General features: G+C 45.2%; 1 protein-coding gene across 1 annotated transcript in view; it reads left to right on the top strand.

Moving 5' to 3' along the window:
* Positions 1-3,023: 3,023 nt before the first annotated feature.
* The window catches only part of MAN1C1 (mannosidase alpha class 1C member 1), a 201,414-nt gene continuing 184,854 nt past the window's right edge, over positions 3,024-19,583 (top strand). Inside the window, exon 1 of the mRNA XM_084815837.1 lies at positions 3,024-5,026. Coding sequence (XP_084671963.1) covers positions 4,397-5,026 — 630 coding nt within the window. The 5' untranslated portion in view covers positions 3,024-4,396. The remainder of the gene's footprint in view (positions 5,027-19,583) is intronic.

Genomic DNA, 19,583 nt, shown 5'->3' with positions numbered 1-19,583 from the left:
TCCCTAGTGACCAGTGTGCCTACCTCTTCAGTCTGCTGTTCTGGAGCTAAGTGGTGATGGACAACATTTCTTATGGTTCTTTGTACTGGACTTTATACTGGACTTGGGTAGGGCAGCCCTTCAAATAGAGGCCACCTTCAAACTTATGACTGCCCTCTGGCAGCCCTTTAGACAGTGGACTGTCCTCTGTACAAGAGGACATGTGGCCATCCTATGCCATCTGTTTCTCTCTCTAGCGTTTAAAGCAGATAAACTTCCAGGCTGAATTGCAACATACACAGACTGCACTCAAGACATTTTGGCACCTGGGCAGAAAATCCAAATGCAATCTGTGGAATGGGAGTTGGGAGGAAGAAACATATGATTAATCTAAAGAATTGGCAATATCCTGTTCTTTAATGGTATCCCCACCAAAACATGCACACATTTATCACCTACACTGGGATATTGCACCTTGTCTAATAGTACAGGGGCAGCCCTGGGAGTAAGTGTGGTGCCGTGGTTTGGGGCCTTTCTATCTGTTAGATGCCAGCCTATCTGGGTTAGCCACTGAGTGTACAATCCTAACTCTGTATGATGAGCGTAGTTGCATGCTTTGTCTCATTTGTACATTACATTCTTAGTTGTACACTTAAACAGTAACCTTACATTTACACATAAAAACGGAACATTTAGGCTACTATCCTGTACCCACTTACCTGGGAGTAAGCCCTACTGAAGTCAATGGGACTTCTGAGTGGACACAACTAGGATTGCACTGTAAGTGTTCAGATTGGATATGGAAAATTTTGCTTCATATCCCTGTTCAACTGAAAAGCGTACTGGGCAAGTAATTTCCTCACCACCTAATGGGCTCTTGGGAAGTAGGGGGCTGTGATGCTAAAATGATTCCCTAAGTTCCTGGCCTAGAAGACACTCCACTCACTCTAGTGACTAGGACGAGAAGATGCAATGGGGGGCAATGTGACTGTATCTTTAATAGTTGTGTATTTGAAGGAATTTCAGTAGGTAGAAGAGGGAATTTGCTGATACGTCAAGGAGGATCTGCTCTCATCCCCTGTGAGAAGGCAAACTTCTTTGGCTAGAATAGGGAACACATATAGTTTTACGGCTGAAAGCTTTTCCTAATGAAGAACAGCTAGCTTGAAACATGTAAAGCATTTAGTCCCCTAATAAGCAATCAACAGCACCAACAGCCTTTTCCTTCTTTTTCTGTGGCACTCTTTAATAGCCTTCCCCAATTGGGTGGCCTCCAGATGTGTTGGGCTACAACTTCCATCACCAGCCAGCCAGGGATGATGGGACTTGTAGTCCAACTCATCTGGAGAGCACTAGGCTGGGAAAGGCTGAACGATCACTGGATCATACACTGCCTGACTAGTCCTATGGGAATTTTAACCGTTAAATACTGTATGTGTAATGTAAGAATGCTGCAGCAGAATCACAAGACATCTGTGCAGATAGTTACAATTAGATTGCTTGACCTGTATTATTAGGTGGAGAAAAAATAACAAGAACTCTAGTTATATTGAGGTGTTGATTTTTAGCCAAACCCACCTTATTAGACACCTTTCAGAGGAGTGGCACTGCTAGTCTCTTACAGCAGAAACAACAAAGGGTTTTGCGGCACTGTTAAAAGTAGCAAATGTACTATAGCTTCAGCTTTCGTGGACTAGAGGATGTGGATCCCAGTACACAGAAGCTTATATCATAAAAATGTTGTTAGTCTTTAAGGTACCACAAGACTATTTGTTGTTTATATTAGACACGTGGCTGTTACAGAAAAAAAAATTATGCGCACATTGACACGAGTTATACAAAAAGACACGTGTCAGTCCCCTTCAGAAGACCGCTGGCAACTTTGACCCCGCAATGCTCCATCACCCTCTCTGGGACCTCCCGTTTCTTCCTCTTCAACGATCCGAAGCACCTCCAGCCAATCAGAACTGAAGAGCTTGACAACCAATAGCGTACGACAGCAAGGAGCTCCGGCCTGCCTCTGTGGTAAACAAAATCGGGGAGGGGGCTCGTGCCCGAGCGACAATCCTACGTCGCCAATCAGTCAGTAGTAGTCGAAGCTACTGGGCCAATAGAGGAAGGGGAAGTCGACGGAGGGTGGGGGGGAAGAGAAGCGCGCGCCAAACTAGACAGCGGCGGCGCGCGCGTCCAATCTGCCTCTCGAGGGGAGCATCATCCGTTGAAAGGAGGCGTGGCCTACAAGGGGGAGAAGTGCCGGCGAGGCGTGGACAAACGCGCGGAGGCGGAGCCTCGTTGGAGGAGGCGGCGCCGGCTGGAGCAGGGGCTGCTGCTGTCGCAGTAGGAGATGAGCTGCGGAAGGGGTAACGTTAGGTGCGGATAAGGCTGCCTAGCGGCGGTGGAGGAGCGCGAGGACAGATGCAGCCTGGCAACTGCTCTTTCCCCTCTTTACAGCGGGCTAGGGCAGGGTTGTCATTGCATTTGATGAGCCTGGTGCTCTTAGGAGGAGGAGGTGCCAAACCTTTAATGCCTTGCTGGGCAGCGAGAAAGGCTCTGAAGAGGCTCGCTACCCCTGGAGCGTTCGCCTGGTAGGCAACCTTTTCTCCTCGTTTAATGGGCACTTAGATCCGTTGACAGTTAGCAGCGAGGAAAGGCAGAAACCTCCTCCTCCGTTTCTTTTCTTTCTGTGCATATACAGACAATAGCGCGTCCAGAGAGCCGTCTGCCTGCGATTTCAGTTTCCTGGCAGAGAGAGAAAAGAGACCGGGGATGGAAGCCCAGAGAACTAGCAGCCCAGCTAAATAATGGAATTAATGTGTGATGCCCAGATTATAGCTGTGTTCCTTTAGTATTCTGCCCGTGGCTTCTTTTGCTTGTTTTTAAAGAAGCTTAATATCACCCAATGAGCAAAGAGGAAAAAGTTGTGAATGTTTCTTCTCTGGGGAGGAGGAGCCACGAAAGTCGGGATGAAATTTACCAGATGGTTGTAAAACGGGGATGAAAGCAAAGACCGGACTATTTATTAATATATATATTATATATATATATATATATATATATATATATATAATCACTCTGCACTGGATTTCTCTGCTTGCAACAAGCCTGACTCGAGTCCAAAAGGCGATTTCTGAGAAGCCTGGAGAGGAACCAAAAGGCTACCGACAAAAGAGCCCTGCGCTAGTTTGCGGTGCGCGCGCGCTTTCCCCCCTTCTTTTTCTTTCCGCTCCCCATCCAATCCCTCCCTCGGCTGTGTGGATCCTCCCCTTCTAGAGGGGGAGGAGATGAATGCCTGGGTTTTCCCTAAACAGCCGACTGATTATTACCAGAAGAACCCGACCTGGGAAGCCTCGAGGATGCGGCTTGCAACAGCCGAGAGCTGATGCTCAGTCCGGGCAGAGAGAGACCGGGCTGAAGTGGATGGAATGAGCAGGACGACCTGGGCGATTACGACGAGCGTGGCGGCGGAGGGCTGCAGACGCCGCGGCGGCGGCGGCCGGGGCGCACGAGCCGGTCGCGGCTGCACGCAACAGCCCCCTCGCGCTGAGCGGGCAGGCGCGGGGCCCCTTCCTGCAGAAATGCTGCATCATGGATGGACCCATCACCCGTCCGGATCTGCCCCTGAAGCAGCCTGAGAACAGCACCCCTGGCGCCTACTAGCAGCAGCAGTACGCAAGCCGCGAGTAAGGCGTGGACGGAGTAAAACAAGAAAAGCCTCCCCGCTCCCTTTCTGTCTGTCTGGCCCGCGCTGCCCCATCTGCTGCCTCCGTCAGGGCCCCCAAGGAGGCAGCGAGGATGTCTCGGCTGTAGGCTCAAAAACGGGCGAGCGAAGGGACAGGAAGGAAGAGGCGGCTGTCGCTGCTGCTTTTCCGCCTTCCTCCTTGCATCTCGCCCGGCAACTCCTCAACTTCTTGCCCAGCTGCCGGAGCAGCTGCTGCTGCTCGGCCGCCGGGAACTTCTTCCAGAGGGCTGGGCAGCCAGGGCTGGGACGGGGGTGCAAAGACGCCCATCCGCGGCCGGGCGTGCATGCCCTGTGCCTGTCTAGGCTAAACGGAGACACGTGTCATCTGAGGCAAACCCAGTTGAAGCCCTAATTTGGGGAGACGCGCCATATATATACAGATATATATTTAAAAACTCTGCATTTTGGTTTCCTTCCGTTCCTGGATCTACTTTAAAAAGCCGGACGCACGTTCTCATATATTCCCCGCGTGCGCTCGGTTCTCTCCACGGCCAGCCGCTCCAGCCCTCGCCCGCTGACCCGCCGCAGGTTGCTCAGGTCGTCGCCCGAGTCTTGCCCGGGTTGCTGCCGCCGCCTCCCTCCAAGCCGGGTCGGGCCGCTTCGATCCGGGGTGGCGGCGGCGTCGTCGTCGTCGTCGTCGGGTGCCCCGCCGCCGCCGCCGGGCCTTGCGGCGCGCCCATGCTGCTGCTGCGGAAGCTCCCGGGCATGCCGGGCTGGCCGCCGTCGTCGGCGCTGGGTCTGCGGCTGCCGCAGAAGTTCCTCTTCCTGCTCTTCCTCTCGGGCCTGCTCACGCTCTGCTTCGGGGCCCTCTTCTTGCTGCCGGACTCTTCCCGCTTCAAGCGCCTCTTCTTGCCCCGGCGAGGGGCCGCCGGCGACCCCGACGCGCCCCGCAGCCCGCCGCCCACGCCGGGGCCCGGCCCCGGCCGCCGCCACGCCGGCCCCAGCCCGGCCGGCGCCGCGCCGCCGCGCCGCCTCAGGGACCCCAAGCTCCCGCCTGCGCAGCCGGCGGCGGCGGCGATAGCGGCCGCCGCCACTTCTCCCAAGCGGGACCGCCACAGCCACAGCCACGGCCCCCGCCAGCCGCCTCAGCAGCAGCAGCGCCACCAGCGCCAGGGCCCGCCGGGGGAGAAGCGGGCGGCCGGCGCGGGGACGGGCGCCGACACCGCGGCCCCGCTGAGCCAGACTCGAGCCCCGTTCCGCTTCGACTACGAGGTGTTCCGTCGCAGCCTCCGCCACCCGGTGCTGGGCAGGAGAAAAGGCGGGACCGAGGACCCCGGGGACCGAGCCCGACGGCTGAAGATCAAGGAGGTGAGTGAGGGAGGAGGCGCCTCCCCGCCCTCCTTCCCTCTTCGTTCCTTTGCCGCCTCCTCGTCCTCCCCTCGGGTCTCGCTTCCTTCGCTCTTCCCCTCAGCCCCTCATTCTTGTGAATGGTAGTCGTGATTGTGAAGGAGGCTTTGGGCAGAGCGCGCGTGAGGCGACGAGTCCCTGCCTGCCTCCGGGAGCACACAAGCCAAAGAGCCGTAGAAAGAGGGCTGATAGCTGGATCGCGCTTCTGAACCCTGTGTAGGCGATTGGTAAGGAAGGGCGCTCCGTCTACGCTCAGAGGTATGCTTTTCCATCCAGACTGGGCACCGCCTCACTGGAAGCGGGTTGTAGGGCTGAACCCTGGCTCAAGTTTAGGCCTTCCGGCCATCCTCGTTCAGCTCTTCGTGGTGTTTGCTCCCCTCTGTGGTTATTTTTCCACAGCTCCCCTCGGCCCCCACACCTTTTGAATACGTTCAGAATGAATCTGGAATAATCACCAGTCCTGTGTTCGCAAGTGCTTAGATGGATTAGAGTTCTTCTCTTTTGCCTTACAAGCATGTGTAGAACGGGTGGGAACAACTGAGGGAGTGAAGGACGTAACTTTGGGCCACATCACATGCTAGGATTTAAACAGGCACTTGCATTACAGGACCTGTCTTGTGTTCAGGTAAAGCACTAATCTTTGAAGTGGGGCCGTGCCTTATTTTTCAGCTGCAGAGAAATGTCCACCGGAGAGCAGGGGATAATTGTAGTTCTCTGTGGTAGTGTGTTTCTGTGGTGTACACGACATTTAAACACACACACACATCAAAGATTACAAGTTCTAGTGGGTGTGCAACATGAAGTTGTAACGCGTAATTGTTAAAATTGTGAAGTGGCTCATAAAAGGCATTTAAGCTAAGCAATAATGAACTAGCGCCCTTCTACCTGCTTTTATTTTGCATTTTGCACCCTCATATTTCCTTAAGTTGTACCTTCCATTACCTCTGCAAGCTTCAATTACCTGCCCATTAAACCTCCAGTTGTCTGCTCACCTTTTCCACATTTCTGTTTGCTTCCATTCCTTTCTTGGTGTCAGCAGTTCTTGCCTGCTTTATTCTTCTCACTTACATCCTATCCTGCATTCCTACCTCTTTATGTGTCTATTTAGCCACTCTTTTTCCTTTCTGATTTACCTTCCATTTTGCTCTCAAGGGCTTTTCCTGTTACTCTTTTATGCCTTCTATGTTTGCCCCTTCAAGCTTCCTTATAGCTCAGCATCCCCCAACCCAGCGTCAGATGTTTTGGGTTATAATGCTCATTAGCTCCAGCTAGCATGGCTAATGGTCAGTGATGATGGGAGTTATAGTTCAAAACATCTGGAGGGCTCCAGTTTGAGGAAGGCTGTTATAGCTGATCCTATGAATGTATACTCAGAAGTATGTCCCACTGATTTCTCAGGGACTTGCTCTGAAGTAACTGCATACGACCGGAGCCTTGCAGAACAAATCTATATGTACATTTATTTAGAAATAAGTACCACTGTATTTAATTTTTATTTATTTATTTATTCATTTCATTTCATTTCTATACCGCCCAATAGCCAAAGCTCTCTGGGCGGTTCACAAAAATTAAAACCAAACAACACACAATAAAACAATTTAAAATATATAGAGCATTAAAACCACAATATAACAATACAACCACAATAAAACCTAGCAGCAGTGCAGGAGTTTAAAATACAAATTTTTAAAACAGCAAAGCTAAACATATAGAAAGCTAAAATGCTTGGGAAAATAAAAAGGTCTTCACCTGGCGCCGAAAGGAATACAATGTAGGTGCCAGGCGAACCTCACTAGGGAGCTCATTCCAGAGCCGGGGTGCCACAGCAGAAAAAGCCCTCCTCCTAGTAGCCACCCGCCTCACTTCCTTTGGCAGGGGCTCATGGAGATAAGCTTAATAAGGAGATAAGCTTAATAAGGCTTTCTCCCCTGTAAGTGTGCTTAGGATTGCAGCCTGAGTTTCTTCACTTTCCCTTATCTCCCACCCCCATAACACTGTTACCCCTGCTTTTCTAGTTTCACCTTCTCTTCCACCCCAACACACACACACACACACACACCTCTGCACCGGATATTTTTTGTTTCAAGAAAATGGCTGCAGTAGTTTACTATTGTGATATATGTGTGAAGAAGCAGGTGTGGATTGGCTTCCTGATGTAACCCCCCCCAAAAAACCCGTTGAAGCTATCCCCACATGTTACAGAATACGTGGGATTGGATCCAGATTTAGTCATACATAGAGTAGAGCCATTGAAATAAATGGGATTTGTTAGTCATGACTAAATGGATCAAACCCATGATATATTGTACGTGACTATGGAGTTAGGACAGTGCACTCATTCTTTCATGTTTGGATTCTTTTGTTCTCCTGCCCTCTTTCAACACCTCTCATGCTGTATTGATTTCTGCCTCATTCATACCTTCTTGCTTTTCATTAGTGATCCTCCTCGATATTTCTGTTCATTCTTGTAACCTTCTCGGCCTTGATTTTTTTTTTATTCTCTTATGCTTTCTTGTGTACAAATGATGGCTTTTCAGAGACTTGAAGGTGATACGATAGTCTATGGTGTGCATGCTCCTCATTTTTTCTCTCCACTACTTGTCTCTAGTGAAACAAGTTCTGCTGGTTTTTGAAGCAGAGCTTAGAAAACTTATTGGACCATTATTCGCTTTTCCATAGAGCAGATATGAAGGAACTCTAACAAACTGTTAACTGGACACAATAAGATGAAAAGGAGTAAAATTAATCTTGGGTTGGATGTTAGGGGAAAACTCTGTAGAAATTAAAATGTCTCTTTGGAGGTAGCGGACGTTAGGCCGATAGAGATGTGCGAAACTGAAATTGGATAAAAGGATTGCAGTTGACAGGGTTAAAAAGCCCCAAGGCTGGCTCCAGCCCCAAAGCAAGGCTTCTTCCTGAAATACAGGAGTGTATCAGCCTCTTACCTCAACCTTTTCAGACCTGGAACCCGTAACTAAACACAACCTGCCATGTTGGACCCATTTTTGATATTTTTTTTACTATATATGTCGGTCTGTTTCCTTCTGCCTTTTTTCGACTTTTTGCTCCTTGTTCCTTCTCTTATCAAAAATAATAGTGGTAGTGTTGCCGATGTCACCCACGTTAGGTAAGGGTACTCCAGGTGGTGATCAGTGAATTAGGTATTGTAATCCAGAGTGCACTGTGCCACAAGCAGAGGACAGGGATGAATCATTTGCATCTACAGGACACACAGCTCCAGGTGACTCAAGCAAGAGAATCAATCTGTTATAAGGAAAAGACAAATAAATACATATCACAGTTGTTAGCACCTCTGAGCTGGAGGAAAACTCTTTCTGGCCCTGAACATTGGAATTGGTTGAGAACCTTGAGCATGGATACCGTGTTCCAGGTCCAGTTCATGGCATCAAAAGGGCTGCCTATACTGTTATAGTTCAGTTTGAAAGAGTTTCTACAAAACATATTTTGTGCTTGGCAAGAGAAGTGGGAGAACTTTTGGGGGGGCCAACATGCGGCAAAGTAATGCTATTTCCGGATTACACTAAAGAAATTGCTGACAAAAGAAGGCAATTTACCAAGGTGAGAAATCAGGCAAGACAAATGAATCTGCAATATCATATCACATATCGTGCTATATTTTGCATTCTTTTTGAAGGCCAGATGAAAAAGTTTTTAAATCATGAAATGGCGGAGGCTTGGCTAGCTGGCATTCAAAGTAAGGCAGGGGAGATATCTTCCCCAGCCTCATGAGCTGGGAACTTTTCAATTATTATTGTACTTCGGATTTGTTTGGGTTATAAGGTCCAGGCAGTATGCCAGTCCAGAGTACTGTTTACATACATCCCCCTTTTTTTCCCCCCTCTCTTTTTCTTATTTCCTCTTTTTTTACATTAGACATGATATACTGTATAATAAAATTCCTGTTTGTGTGTGTGTAGATATGTATACATTCATATATAGATTTAGAAATGACATTATCTAAAATATAGATTGCATAAAATTTATTAGTGATTTGTTATTATTACTTATCCTTTTTAATTTCCTTCTTTTTATTATTATTATTACTATCATTATTATGAGACTTTAATTAGTAATATTTTTGGCTGGTTAAATTGTTAAGCTTTACTATTATATGTTAACTGAAGGGCAATATATGGTTATTGGAAATGAATTGTAGGCTTGCTCCCTTGCTATAAGACTGATGATATGATATTGAAATGTAAGGTTGATTATCTATGCTGTACTGAATTGTAATACTGGCAATAGGTATAACTTTTAAGTAGAATGATATTTGAAGTTTGTGTGTGATGGAGTTTAAATTTAATCCTTTTAAGTAACTTTTTATATTTTTTCTTTTTCTTGCTTTCTTCTTCCTTTTCTTTCTTCTGTTTTTTTTCCCTTTTTCATTATTGCTGTGTCCTCCTAAGACTACTGTATTGTTGGAAACTGTAGATAATGACTAGGTTGTTGGTACTGTTTATTTCATTTATAAAGATAAAAAATAGAATAAAAAGTATTTTCCAAAAAAAAAAAAAAAAGAATTGGTTGAGAACCTTTTTGTGTGGCAAAACCCAACCATCAAATCTTCTGAAAAGGAGATGTCGTTTTGGTACATGTCAACTCTACCACCAAAGATACCATCTCTGGCCATAGCAGCCCCTGATTCCCAATGATATTGGCAACAGATGTGTATTGATGCCCATGGGAAGAACTGAGTATGGTCCAACAGGGCCTCCCTCCCTTTGTGTGGTATTTTGGCACCAAGCATTTGAAGAGACAGGAGGAGAACACTTGTGAAACGATAGACCAGATTTCACCATGTGCGTATGTTAGACTCTGAGCAGTCTCTCTTGTCACTGTGGGTTTCATGCATGTAACTGAGAACAAAATTTGGCCCAGTGCCCACAGTACATGCATAAAAGGTTGATTGGCAGCTTTGACAATGTTGCAGGGTGATTGGTGACCTAGTTAATCAAAGAGCTGTAGCACTTAACGATCTTTTGGCTACTGTGGCTAGCCAACTTGGAGCAAATCTCAGGTTGGCAATAGATGTGAATTCATAAACCAAATAGATTTAATGATGCAAGCCTTCATTTCTTGAGTCAGTTCCTCCATGAAACTACTTGGGTTGAACAGAGAGCAAAATCTAGACATGGCAGAATAAAATAGAAGGAGACTCATGATGGTAGCAATTTTTACATACAGTATAAAATATTACTTCTGATCCTGGGATTTTGATCAAGTCTTACAAAACAAAACACTTGCAATAGTGATAAAATTCCATCCCCTCTGCCAGGCAACCAGACAAAACATCCCCTTGGGGGTGCTCATTTTCTTTACTGTCCCAGGCATTGCTGAGATTAGCTCTGCCTGCCTGCTGCACTGTTAGCAGCGGGGAATTGAAGAGCACCCCGCTGCTGCTGCCACCACTGCCTTGGTTTCTTGCACACTTGGGACTTAAGGTTTCCCATTTGTATTGCTATGTTGCAAGCTTTTCAGGCCTAGAGCATGCTGGGACAAAAGTTTCTGTTAACCATGGCACAATTTTAAACAAAAATAAGATAAAGTACCACTAAGTTAGTAGCATTTGAACCTTGCAGCCGAAGGCATGTCTATATCCCCCTCCTACTTGTAGACAACTTCTAAAGTACAACCATGTTTAATGTGGTTGTTTCTCCATGTGTAAAGAATGACCTGTACAAAATTGCAGATTCAGAGGAATTAGCATCTTGGCATCTGCCATTACTCCTCACCTAACATTGAAGGGCCTCCAGTGCTCTCTGTTAGACTATAGCTTTGAATGCAGCGTTAATGGATAAATGGATTTTTCCGTTCTCTCTTTCCAGCTGGCTTATTTAGTTTTTTCCCCTGTGGATTAATATTGTTCTTTTCTTCTTTTGGAAAATCTGCAGCTAAGTTGCATTCTACTCTGAGAACTGGAGATGCTCCTGGGGAGTTTGCCTGTGGACCTTATTCAAGGAGGACTAGTATTGGTTTCTTTTGTAGATGGTTGGAAATACGAATCTGGCATTCCCCTTCTTTTATAAAATGGTATTGGAGAGCATTTGGACCTTTAATACAGATGGGGAAGGAAAAAAAAGAGAAAATGAGCACCGATTTGTTTCTTCCAAGTGACTGTAGCATGGGAACACAGCAGAAGTGAGCTAGATATTACAAGAAATTTGTTACAGGTGTGACTTACTAAATACATGTATGTTTAAAGACAGATTCACCCAGTCATTCACTCTGCTTGTGTTCAGTTGCTTTTTCCCCACCTTGCCTGGAGGGCAAAGAAATTCATCTGGATAGTTCAGCATGATTGGGAAGCCACAGTTCTGTCCATCACCACATAAAACTTTGGGAAGATGTCTGGTGGTGGGCACAAAGATGCTTCTGTTCACTGTGAAAGATTCAGACCCATTTGCTACTATCGTTGAATGCAGCCCAGGGGAGGAAGGAATGGAAGTAGAAGTGACTAACACACGTGGTGTGTCATCTGAATTGGCCTGGGGTGCTTTCAGATGAGGCTCACAATCTCCCTGCCTCATTCACAGAATTTTGCTGGGGGACCAGACAGTGGGATTCTTCGCACGGAACTTTTATCCTGCTATTGAGATTGGTTACTCACAGAAGTTTGCAGGCCTTTTAGATTATGTCATTAATCTCCAGGGTGTCTCCCGCACTAAATGATCTTTATTCCATTTTTTAAAAAGATCGGAGATAATGAGCTATGAAATTACTGCACTTGAATTCTGCTTCAGTTGCATTGTGAAAAACAAAATGCTGCAATAAGAGGAGCTAGACCACAGCGCTATCTAGCGGCTGTATAATGAAATATATGGAAGGCTCAGATAAGAGGGAAAAGGGGGTGGGTGGAAGAAGCACGTGTAAAGGGAGTCTGTCATGATCCTGCATTCAAAACAGAAGCAGAAAGCCCTGTTTTAAATGTGAGATTTTAGGCTGGTGTAGAGATGTTCAGTATCATCTTCCTCTTGTAACTCTCACATGTTTTCCCACTGCTCCTTCTGTCCTTTTTAGTTACTGCAGAAAATCTATGAAGAAAAAAACAGAATAGCTGCACAATACCTTTTGATCATTAAAGCTCCATTCAGAGGCAGCCTAAGTGTGACATCTGTAATATGACTCTTTTTGAATAGAAATTTGTGACATGTTTTGCCATATTCAGAATACACTGATGCATGTACAAAAGGCTAATATATGGGACTGTGAGATGTTCTTTTCCATATTTTATATTCTGGCATTCTGGTTCTAACCTGATCCTTCAGAAGCTTACAGCTAAAATCCAGTAAAACACATTAGAGTACACAGCATCCCAGTCCCAAGCAATAAAATACCAAAATAGTGCCAAAAGTTCAACACAGATAAAAACAAGAGAATCAACTATTGGTCCCTAAAAAGACCTCTGAAGCAGAAAAGCTGTTGCCCTCTTTCTAAAGGATATGAGCGAGCGACCCAGGTGAGTCATTCTGGTAACATATTCCAAATAAAGGGCACCACCAGTGAAAAGGCTGGTATTTCCCAGCCTTTGGTCACAGGGCCAGCGCATTTTGGCACAGGGCCTTGTGTGATGATCTGAACATACAGTAATACATTTGAGAGGAAAAAAAGAGTTCTCAATAGAGACTTAACTTTCACATGCTTTCTGTACTCAAGTTCTATGGAAGACTTACACATCATTATAATGAATGACGAAGTTATGTCTTTTAAAGGATCATCACTCATGCATGTTAACTTCTAAATACCTTATTTTCCCATGGTTTCAGCTGTTGGACTAGGGAGGTAACTGTGCACAACAGGAAAAGAGGTTAGTTAAAGATAAAGCGTTGGATTTTCAACAATTGTAAGGGCCAGAGGAAGGAAATGAACATCAGGGGAAAGACAAAATGTATTAAAATTGCTGAAGAAGCGTTACAGGAAAGAGAAGGAAGCAGAGGTCTGTGTCAATGTTTAGATTAAATAACATCTTGATTTGTGTGTGTGATGCAATTTTAGGGAGTCGGTGAAAAGTCACTCAGATTAGTGGGATGATTGGTGAAATTGCTGTGCAAGTTCTTTGTCAGACTATAGAAGCACAGAAGTGCTTTTGCCAGAAGATATTATGCAATGAGTTGGTTTGTGACTTTTTAGTTTCCAGAAAATTCCTGCAGGGGAGTATGAGAATCGGAATAGAATATAGAATAGAATAGAATCAGAATAGGAAGAGTGTAGTAATGAATCCAGAACTCATTCAGTTGAGAGTTAGTGGTACTTCACACTTAAGGTGTACACTTTAGAATAGCTTTCCCCAACCTGGTACCCTCCAGATCTTGTGGACTACAGCCCCCATCAGTCCCAGCCAGCATGGCCAATGGTTAGGGATGGTGGGGGTTCAGTCAGTTTGTAAGGTGTGAATGTGAGAAACCAGAGTTTACAGACATATGTACCATTAGCTGCTCCTTCCTTTTGGGTATACATTTGGTGACAAACCTGGGTTTGCTGCTGGATAACCCATGGGACAGCCGTGAATACTATGCTCCTTAAGGCTATCAAGCCATACATTCATATCTTGATTTGGGGGGGGGGGGTGTCTGGGGGATTGTTGACACAATCGTGATTTAGAGACTGTTGCCTCAGAGTTGTTACCCTCAGAGAGAATCTGCTGCCTATAGGTTCAAGGAGTACTGGAGCTGATGGCTGGATCATTCATTTAACCCATCCAAAATTATTATTAGAGTTGTAATTAGATCTCATCTGGGATTAAAGAGAGGCATGTTAAGAGCCCTTGATCTTGCCAAGGGTCATTGACTCAACTTGTCTCAGCTCCTTGAGAATGTAAACAAACTGAAGGTTGAAGTGAGTTTCAGCAGTGGTTATCCAAGAAGAATTTATGGTAACTTTGACTAGATCTAGCCTTAATGGGTGACCTCCTCCCTGCATACTAAGATTCCCCAAAGAGACCCCCTTGAAAGGTTCTCCACCATCAGAAGTGTGACAGATAAGTTATAGGGCTTTCTTCAGAGCAATACCTCTTTTTATAGAACTCTCTTTACAGAGGAGTCCACTTATCATAGACTGGCGAAGGTGGGCCTTTGTGATGGTCAAGTGTGTTTTTGTCTTCCAGTGCCAAATTGAGCCTGTACATATTGTATTTCCTGAGCTTTGATCCTTGCCTTTCAGTTTTGTGTTGGTTTACTGCCCTGGGGGATGGGGGGAACTGGTGGTCCTCCAGATGTTGATGGACCACAGCTCCCATTGTCCCTGACCATTGGCCGTGCTGGCTGGGACTGATGAAGGTTGGAGTCCAGCCATGTCTGGAGAGCCGCTAGTTCCCCACCATAGGTTCACCCCATATTTCTATCAGTGGTAGGCCAAAGAAGCTTATAAAATGTTTTATGGATGTTGTTTGTTGGACAAAGCACATAAAGCATTGGGAGCATCAAAAACAAATCATACTTAGCTTGGCCACCAAATGCCTGTTAAAAGAAAAAGGACTTCTGCCCTGTGAAAAGCAATGGATTCAGGTGAAGCTCTCTTGGGAGGGCATGCCATAATCTGGGCTCCAGAACAGAAGAGACCCTGTGTCTAATACCCATCCACTGGTAGTTGTGCAATAGGCATTTTATGAAGAATTCTATTTTAGTTTTAGTTTATATTGAATTTCATTGTACAATGCACTAAGAATTCTGCAACAAAGTGGGATATAAATTTTAAGATATAAACCTGTTACTCATAGGTAGCTTTCTTATGTGGCTGAGGAGTCCAAAGCTTAGTTTGTACCACAGATTTTTAGAGACTGTCCCTCTGAGGATAAGATGTTTTTCCTCCTGATATTTTTGAGCTTATGCTTGCATGGACATAATTTGTATATGCTAACTCTGGAGATCTTTTGCACTTTTCAAAATAACAGTTTTTCTATTTTGATGTGGGGAGAAGGAGAGTGTAGCATCAGCAAAGGATGTGGAGTATTCATGTACATGTCCTATTAGGCTGCAGGGCTTACCTTCTTTAAAATGTAAAGTCTGCTAAATCAGGGACATGCACTTTCTCAAATAAACTCCTTTTGGTTTCCTCACCTTTCTGCCTCTGCTGCAGATCGTCAGTGCCCATCTAGAGAATTTTGCCTAGGCTGAGCTGTGTGTTAACCTTTGCCAGCTGTTTGATGCAGGAATTTCTAACCTTCTTAGAAGCAAGAAAGCAGTGAAATCAATTTAGCAGTATCTCAAATATGTTGGGGTTTTGTGTTTTTAAGTCCAAACAAACGTTATATAAGTCATCTCCTAAATTTGTCTCTGGAAGCTGGCTGTCATATAATTGATCAGTAGCGCATAGTTTCAGGGAAAATCTAATTTTTAACAAGTGCCAAATACTAAATGATTAATGTTTGAAAACTGACGTCCGTGTGTGACTGTAAAAATTACACAGTGGGACATAACATATTTATGTTTCCAATGAATTTTTTACGTCAAATTCGCTTGAGTTGCAAGTCAACATGATTGGCTTTCTCCCCATCCTCAAGCCTGCCACCTCTGGAAAACACAGCCAGAGATCTAGAAAAATCAAGCTGTTTTGTTCCTGCCTCTTGTGTTATTGTAAGCAGTAATAACATTGTTGTTTTTTTGCAGTTGGAAAGGAGCTGACAGTTTTGCTGGTAATTGATGAGGCAGGAGAGGCTTGCACTGTGATATCTTGTTGACTTGGCAGGATGGGTGGGGTAGGGTGGGGGATTGAGAGGCCAATAGGAAAACATACAGTTGTGTGCCCTTCCAGTGTTTTGGGACTGAGACATAAGGGTTGTGTTTGTGTATAAAAATCAGTTATCAAAAGCTGGGAATAAATATTTTTGTTTTAATCCACATCTTCTTTTGACTTGATGGTCTCCTCACTTCATCTTGTTGTCTAGTTATTTTATGAGTTGTTCTTGTGACTTTTTTTGGAAGGGGAAACATTTCTGAATAGCCTAACAACATGACTGGCTCCAAAGGGCAACAAGGTGGGACAAATGCACATGGTCCACAGGCATGGTTTGATGAAGCTTCAGAGACACCATATGGCAGCCTTATCCAACCTGGTTCCCTTCAGGTGTGTTAGACTACAACCCTGAGCATCCCTAGCCACTGGGCTTGCTGGTTGAGGCTGCTGAGTTGGGGAAGGCTGCTGTAATGGTCTTAGCTTTCCTTTTTAGTCTTCTCTATGGGATGCTAAGAGCCATTTTTTATTTGTATGAATACAACTTACATATAAGAGAGCTAGTGTGAGGTAGTGGTTAGAGTGTTGGACTGGGGCTCGGGAGATCCAGGTTCTAGTCCTCACTTAGCCATGGAGCTCACTGGGTGACTTTAGGTCAGTCATTGAGTCTCAGTCTAACCTACATCGAAGGTTTGTAGTGAGGATAAAATGGGGAGGGAGGATCATGTAAGCCTCCTTGTATTCCTTTCAAGAAGAAAAATATTAGTATATAAATGTAACAATAACAATATGCAATTAACTGCATACCTGTGGTGGATCTGGGGATGCTAACTTCCACTGGTGACTGTGAGTATGGATCAAGGGGGTGGTCTGGATTAATGCAGTCCATAAAAGTAAGGCTGAATCTAAGTAACCTGGAAGATTGGGCAGGGAGGTGATACTGCCACGGAGAATGGGGAAGCTGACCTTGAGTGACCATGGGCACTTTGAAAGGTGAGAATATAAAAATTGATATGTTGCTTGGCTACTTTCACGAGTCATCTAGGCGGAATACTCTCTGTGCTTCACCCATTCCACTGTTTAAGTTTTAAACTTTAAGGAGAAACTCTCCCCTTAATGGACACACCTTCCCCTACCCCAATCCTGACAACTGCAAGATGGCTCTTCAAATGCTACCAAATAGCCAGGAAATTGTTGGGGACTGCTGTCCACTGTCAGTGGCCTTTGGCCCAGAAAGATGCTGTGTGACTTCTGGGGGCCCACTAGTCAGTGTAGATGGGGTATTACTGGCCAAGGGCTCAGCAGCTTCCCAGGTAGTGGAGGAGATCGGTGCCTTGAAGGCACATGCTCCAACATAGCAGCTGGGTCTGACTTAACAGGGGACTTCATATTAAGTCTGGTAGGGTGAGTTGTCCTTACTATGTGTACTTCCAAAGGAGTAACCAAACAGCCCACTTTATCACAACATTAGGTTTATCATAAGACTGGTACCATGTTGCAACCTGCCACCTACATACCTCTGTGTCAAATGGAGTATAAAAATGAAATTCGAGGATATTGGCAGATAGAGAAGTTTTTTCTGCCTTGACCTGTGATGGCGGCCAATGCTGTGGAAGTGGGGAAAGTTGAACAAAGTTTCAAAGGGGAAAACTCTGCATCATTGCTCCCATCAAAGTTGGCACATCTGATCCCTATCTGTGTGTCTTGCAGATGTGAATCAGAGGGCACAGAGCAAATACGAGCATGTACCTTTTAAGTGAGGAGTAAATTTTATAGGACAGCTTTTTGACAAAATAGAATTCCCTTTACTAAAATGTCTCTGCTTAAAGAAGGCTTCACATATGTTTTTACTACACAGGGTAATTGCTATGCAGGAAAAAGCATGTAATTTGTGAAGTGTGGCATGAGGGTTTATTTTGCCATAAGTACATGCGATGAAAAGCTGCTGCACATGTCTGCTTCCCACATCCCCTGTACTTGTTGTGCCAGTTGCTCTTATTGAACTTCTTTTCCCTCCAAATATCCTGTCTCCAAATTTAAACTTGCTCTTGTGAGGCTTTTTTGTTACTTCCTATTTTGTTATTTAGCTTAGAAAATTTCTCCTGTGCTTTTCTCACAAAGATGCGGATCAGCTTACGGTAAATAACACAGTTACAATGCAAGCAGTGCAGAGGAGGCCTTGCAGTGTAAACAGATAGTTTTCAAGTCCTCCTCTCCTCCTGCCAACGTCCTGGGTAGCTTTTTTGCTGTGATGCTGCTGCCAGCCTCATTTGCTTTTGAGTCTCTCCAGTGATTCAGATTCCAGCCTGAATGTCTTGAGCCAAAATACTCTCCAAATTGCCTCTACCTGATCCTCAAACTCTCCAAATAGCCTGTACCTGGAGGCAGCATTCCATTGCAGCACTCCAATATTTCAAGATGGGATTCTTAGGGCTGGTTGGGAGGCCAGGGCGGGTTAGCACAACTGTCGAGCTTCAGAGAGGTGGACAGAGCTAGGTTGATTTCCTTCCTTCTTCCAGCCACCAGGCTCCGGTAGGTGAGAAAGTGTTTTACATGCTGATGGGGATCAAGAAGAGGAGGTGGCAGAGGCAGGCAGGCTGTTGAAACCTCTGGTAGATACATAGGCAGGCCAGGTTGATTTCCTCTGTTCTTCCAGTCAACTGGCCCTTGCAGTTAAGATGATGATCTGCTTGGCAGGTGAGGTTTAGCCACTTCTAAATTTGCTACACTACATATTTGGGGAATTAATGCCATCTGAATACGACATAAGGTCATGCACTATTGTCAGGAGTCATCCGTTCTGTATCAGTTCAAGGAGCTGGCATAGTGCAATGGTAAAGGGAGCCTTCCCATTCAAGTATTGGCTCAGACACAAACTCACTAGGTGGTCTTAGGCAGCCACTGTTTTCTCAGCCGTTCTGCCTCCACATGCAGTCTGGGGATAAAGTTGCTGACCAACCTTAAAGGGTAATTGTAAGGATTACTAAAATAATGGATGCAAAATGCTTGAACACTCTAAAATACTTCATAAATGCGGTTTATAAATTTTTCTTCTTCTTCTTACAAGAGCCACGTTTTGTAAGGGAAGGTTCAACATAAGTTTCCCATAAATCTGAAGAGGATTTTCCTCTTACTGGAAGACCTCTGTATCCAGCCTTCTTATATTGGCAATAACATCCCATTTCACTCAGGATATTTCTCCATCCCTTGTTCTTTTTCTACCTGTGCAGCCTCTTCATTTAGACGGTTGTGATCTTTTCTGGATTCGTTGCATAGGGATTTCATCTATGTGGCTTCCACAACTCCTCTCAAGATGGTCACTGTAATGAACAATATTCCCTGCTGTACATTAATAGAAACAAGTAGCACTTCATTGTGTTGCTCAAGTCAACAGTTACTTGAGGGGAAGAAACAAGGGGGGTAGAATTGTAATGGACTACATTTGACCCAGAAAGCTAAATGGTGATAGTAGTTTCTGGACCACACAGCAGCAGTGTGGCTCAACTAGTAGGGTCTTGTGACTTGCAAAGAAATAGGTCTTTGCAAGGGCCAGAGGGCTGTGGGCACTTGGATTTCCTTCCTGCATAGACAGTACATAGACATTTGCTAAACAATGGCTTTCCCCTGTAGTATTGCTGCTCTCCATAAGCTGAATGTCCCTGAAATATATAAAACTTGCAGAGAGAATAATTGGCAATGTAGGCTATATTTTAACCTAAATGTTGACAGTCTATTTTGAGTAGAAAGTCAAGGTAATGGTGAATATCTTGAGTACCCCAACCCCCCGCCCGGAATATTGCACATCCATCATCCAAGGATTGCATGGAATACC

Source organism: Heloderma suspectum, chromosome 10 (assembly GCF_057233095.1).
Source record: "Heloderma suspectum isolate Gila_16-S chromosome 10, 16-S_ref, whole genome shotgun sequence".
NCBI classification, from domain to species: Eukaryota; Metazoa; Chordata; class Lepidosauria; order Squamata; family Helodermatidae; genus Heloderma; species Heloderma suspectum.
Note: the sequence above shows the minus strand (reverse complement) of the source record. Positions and strands in the feature narration are given on the sequence as shown.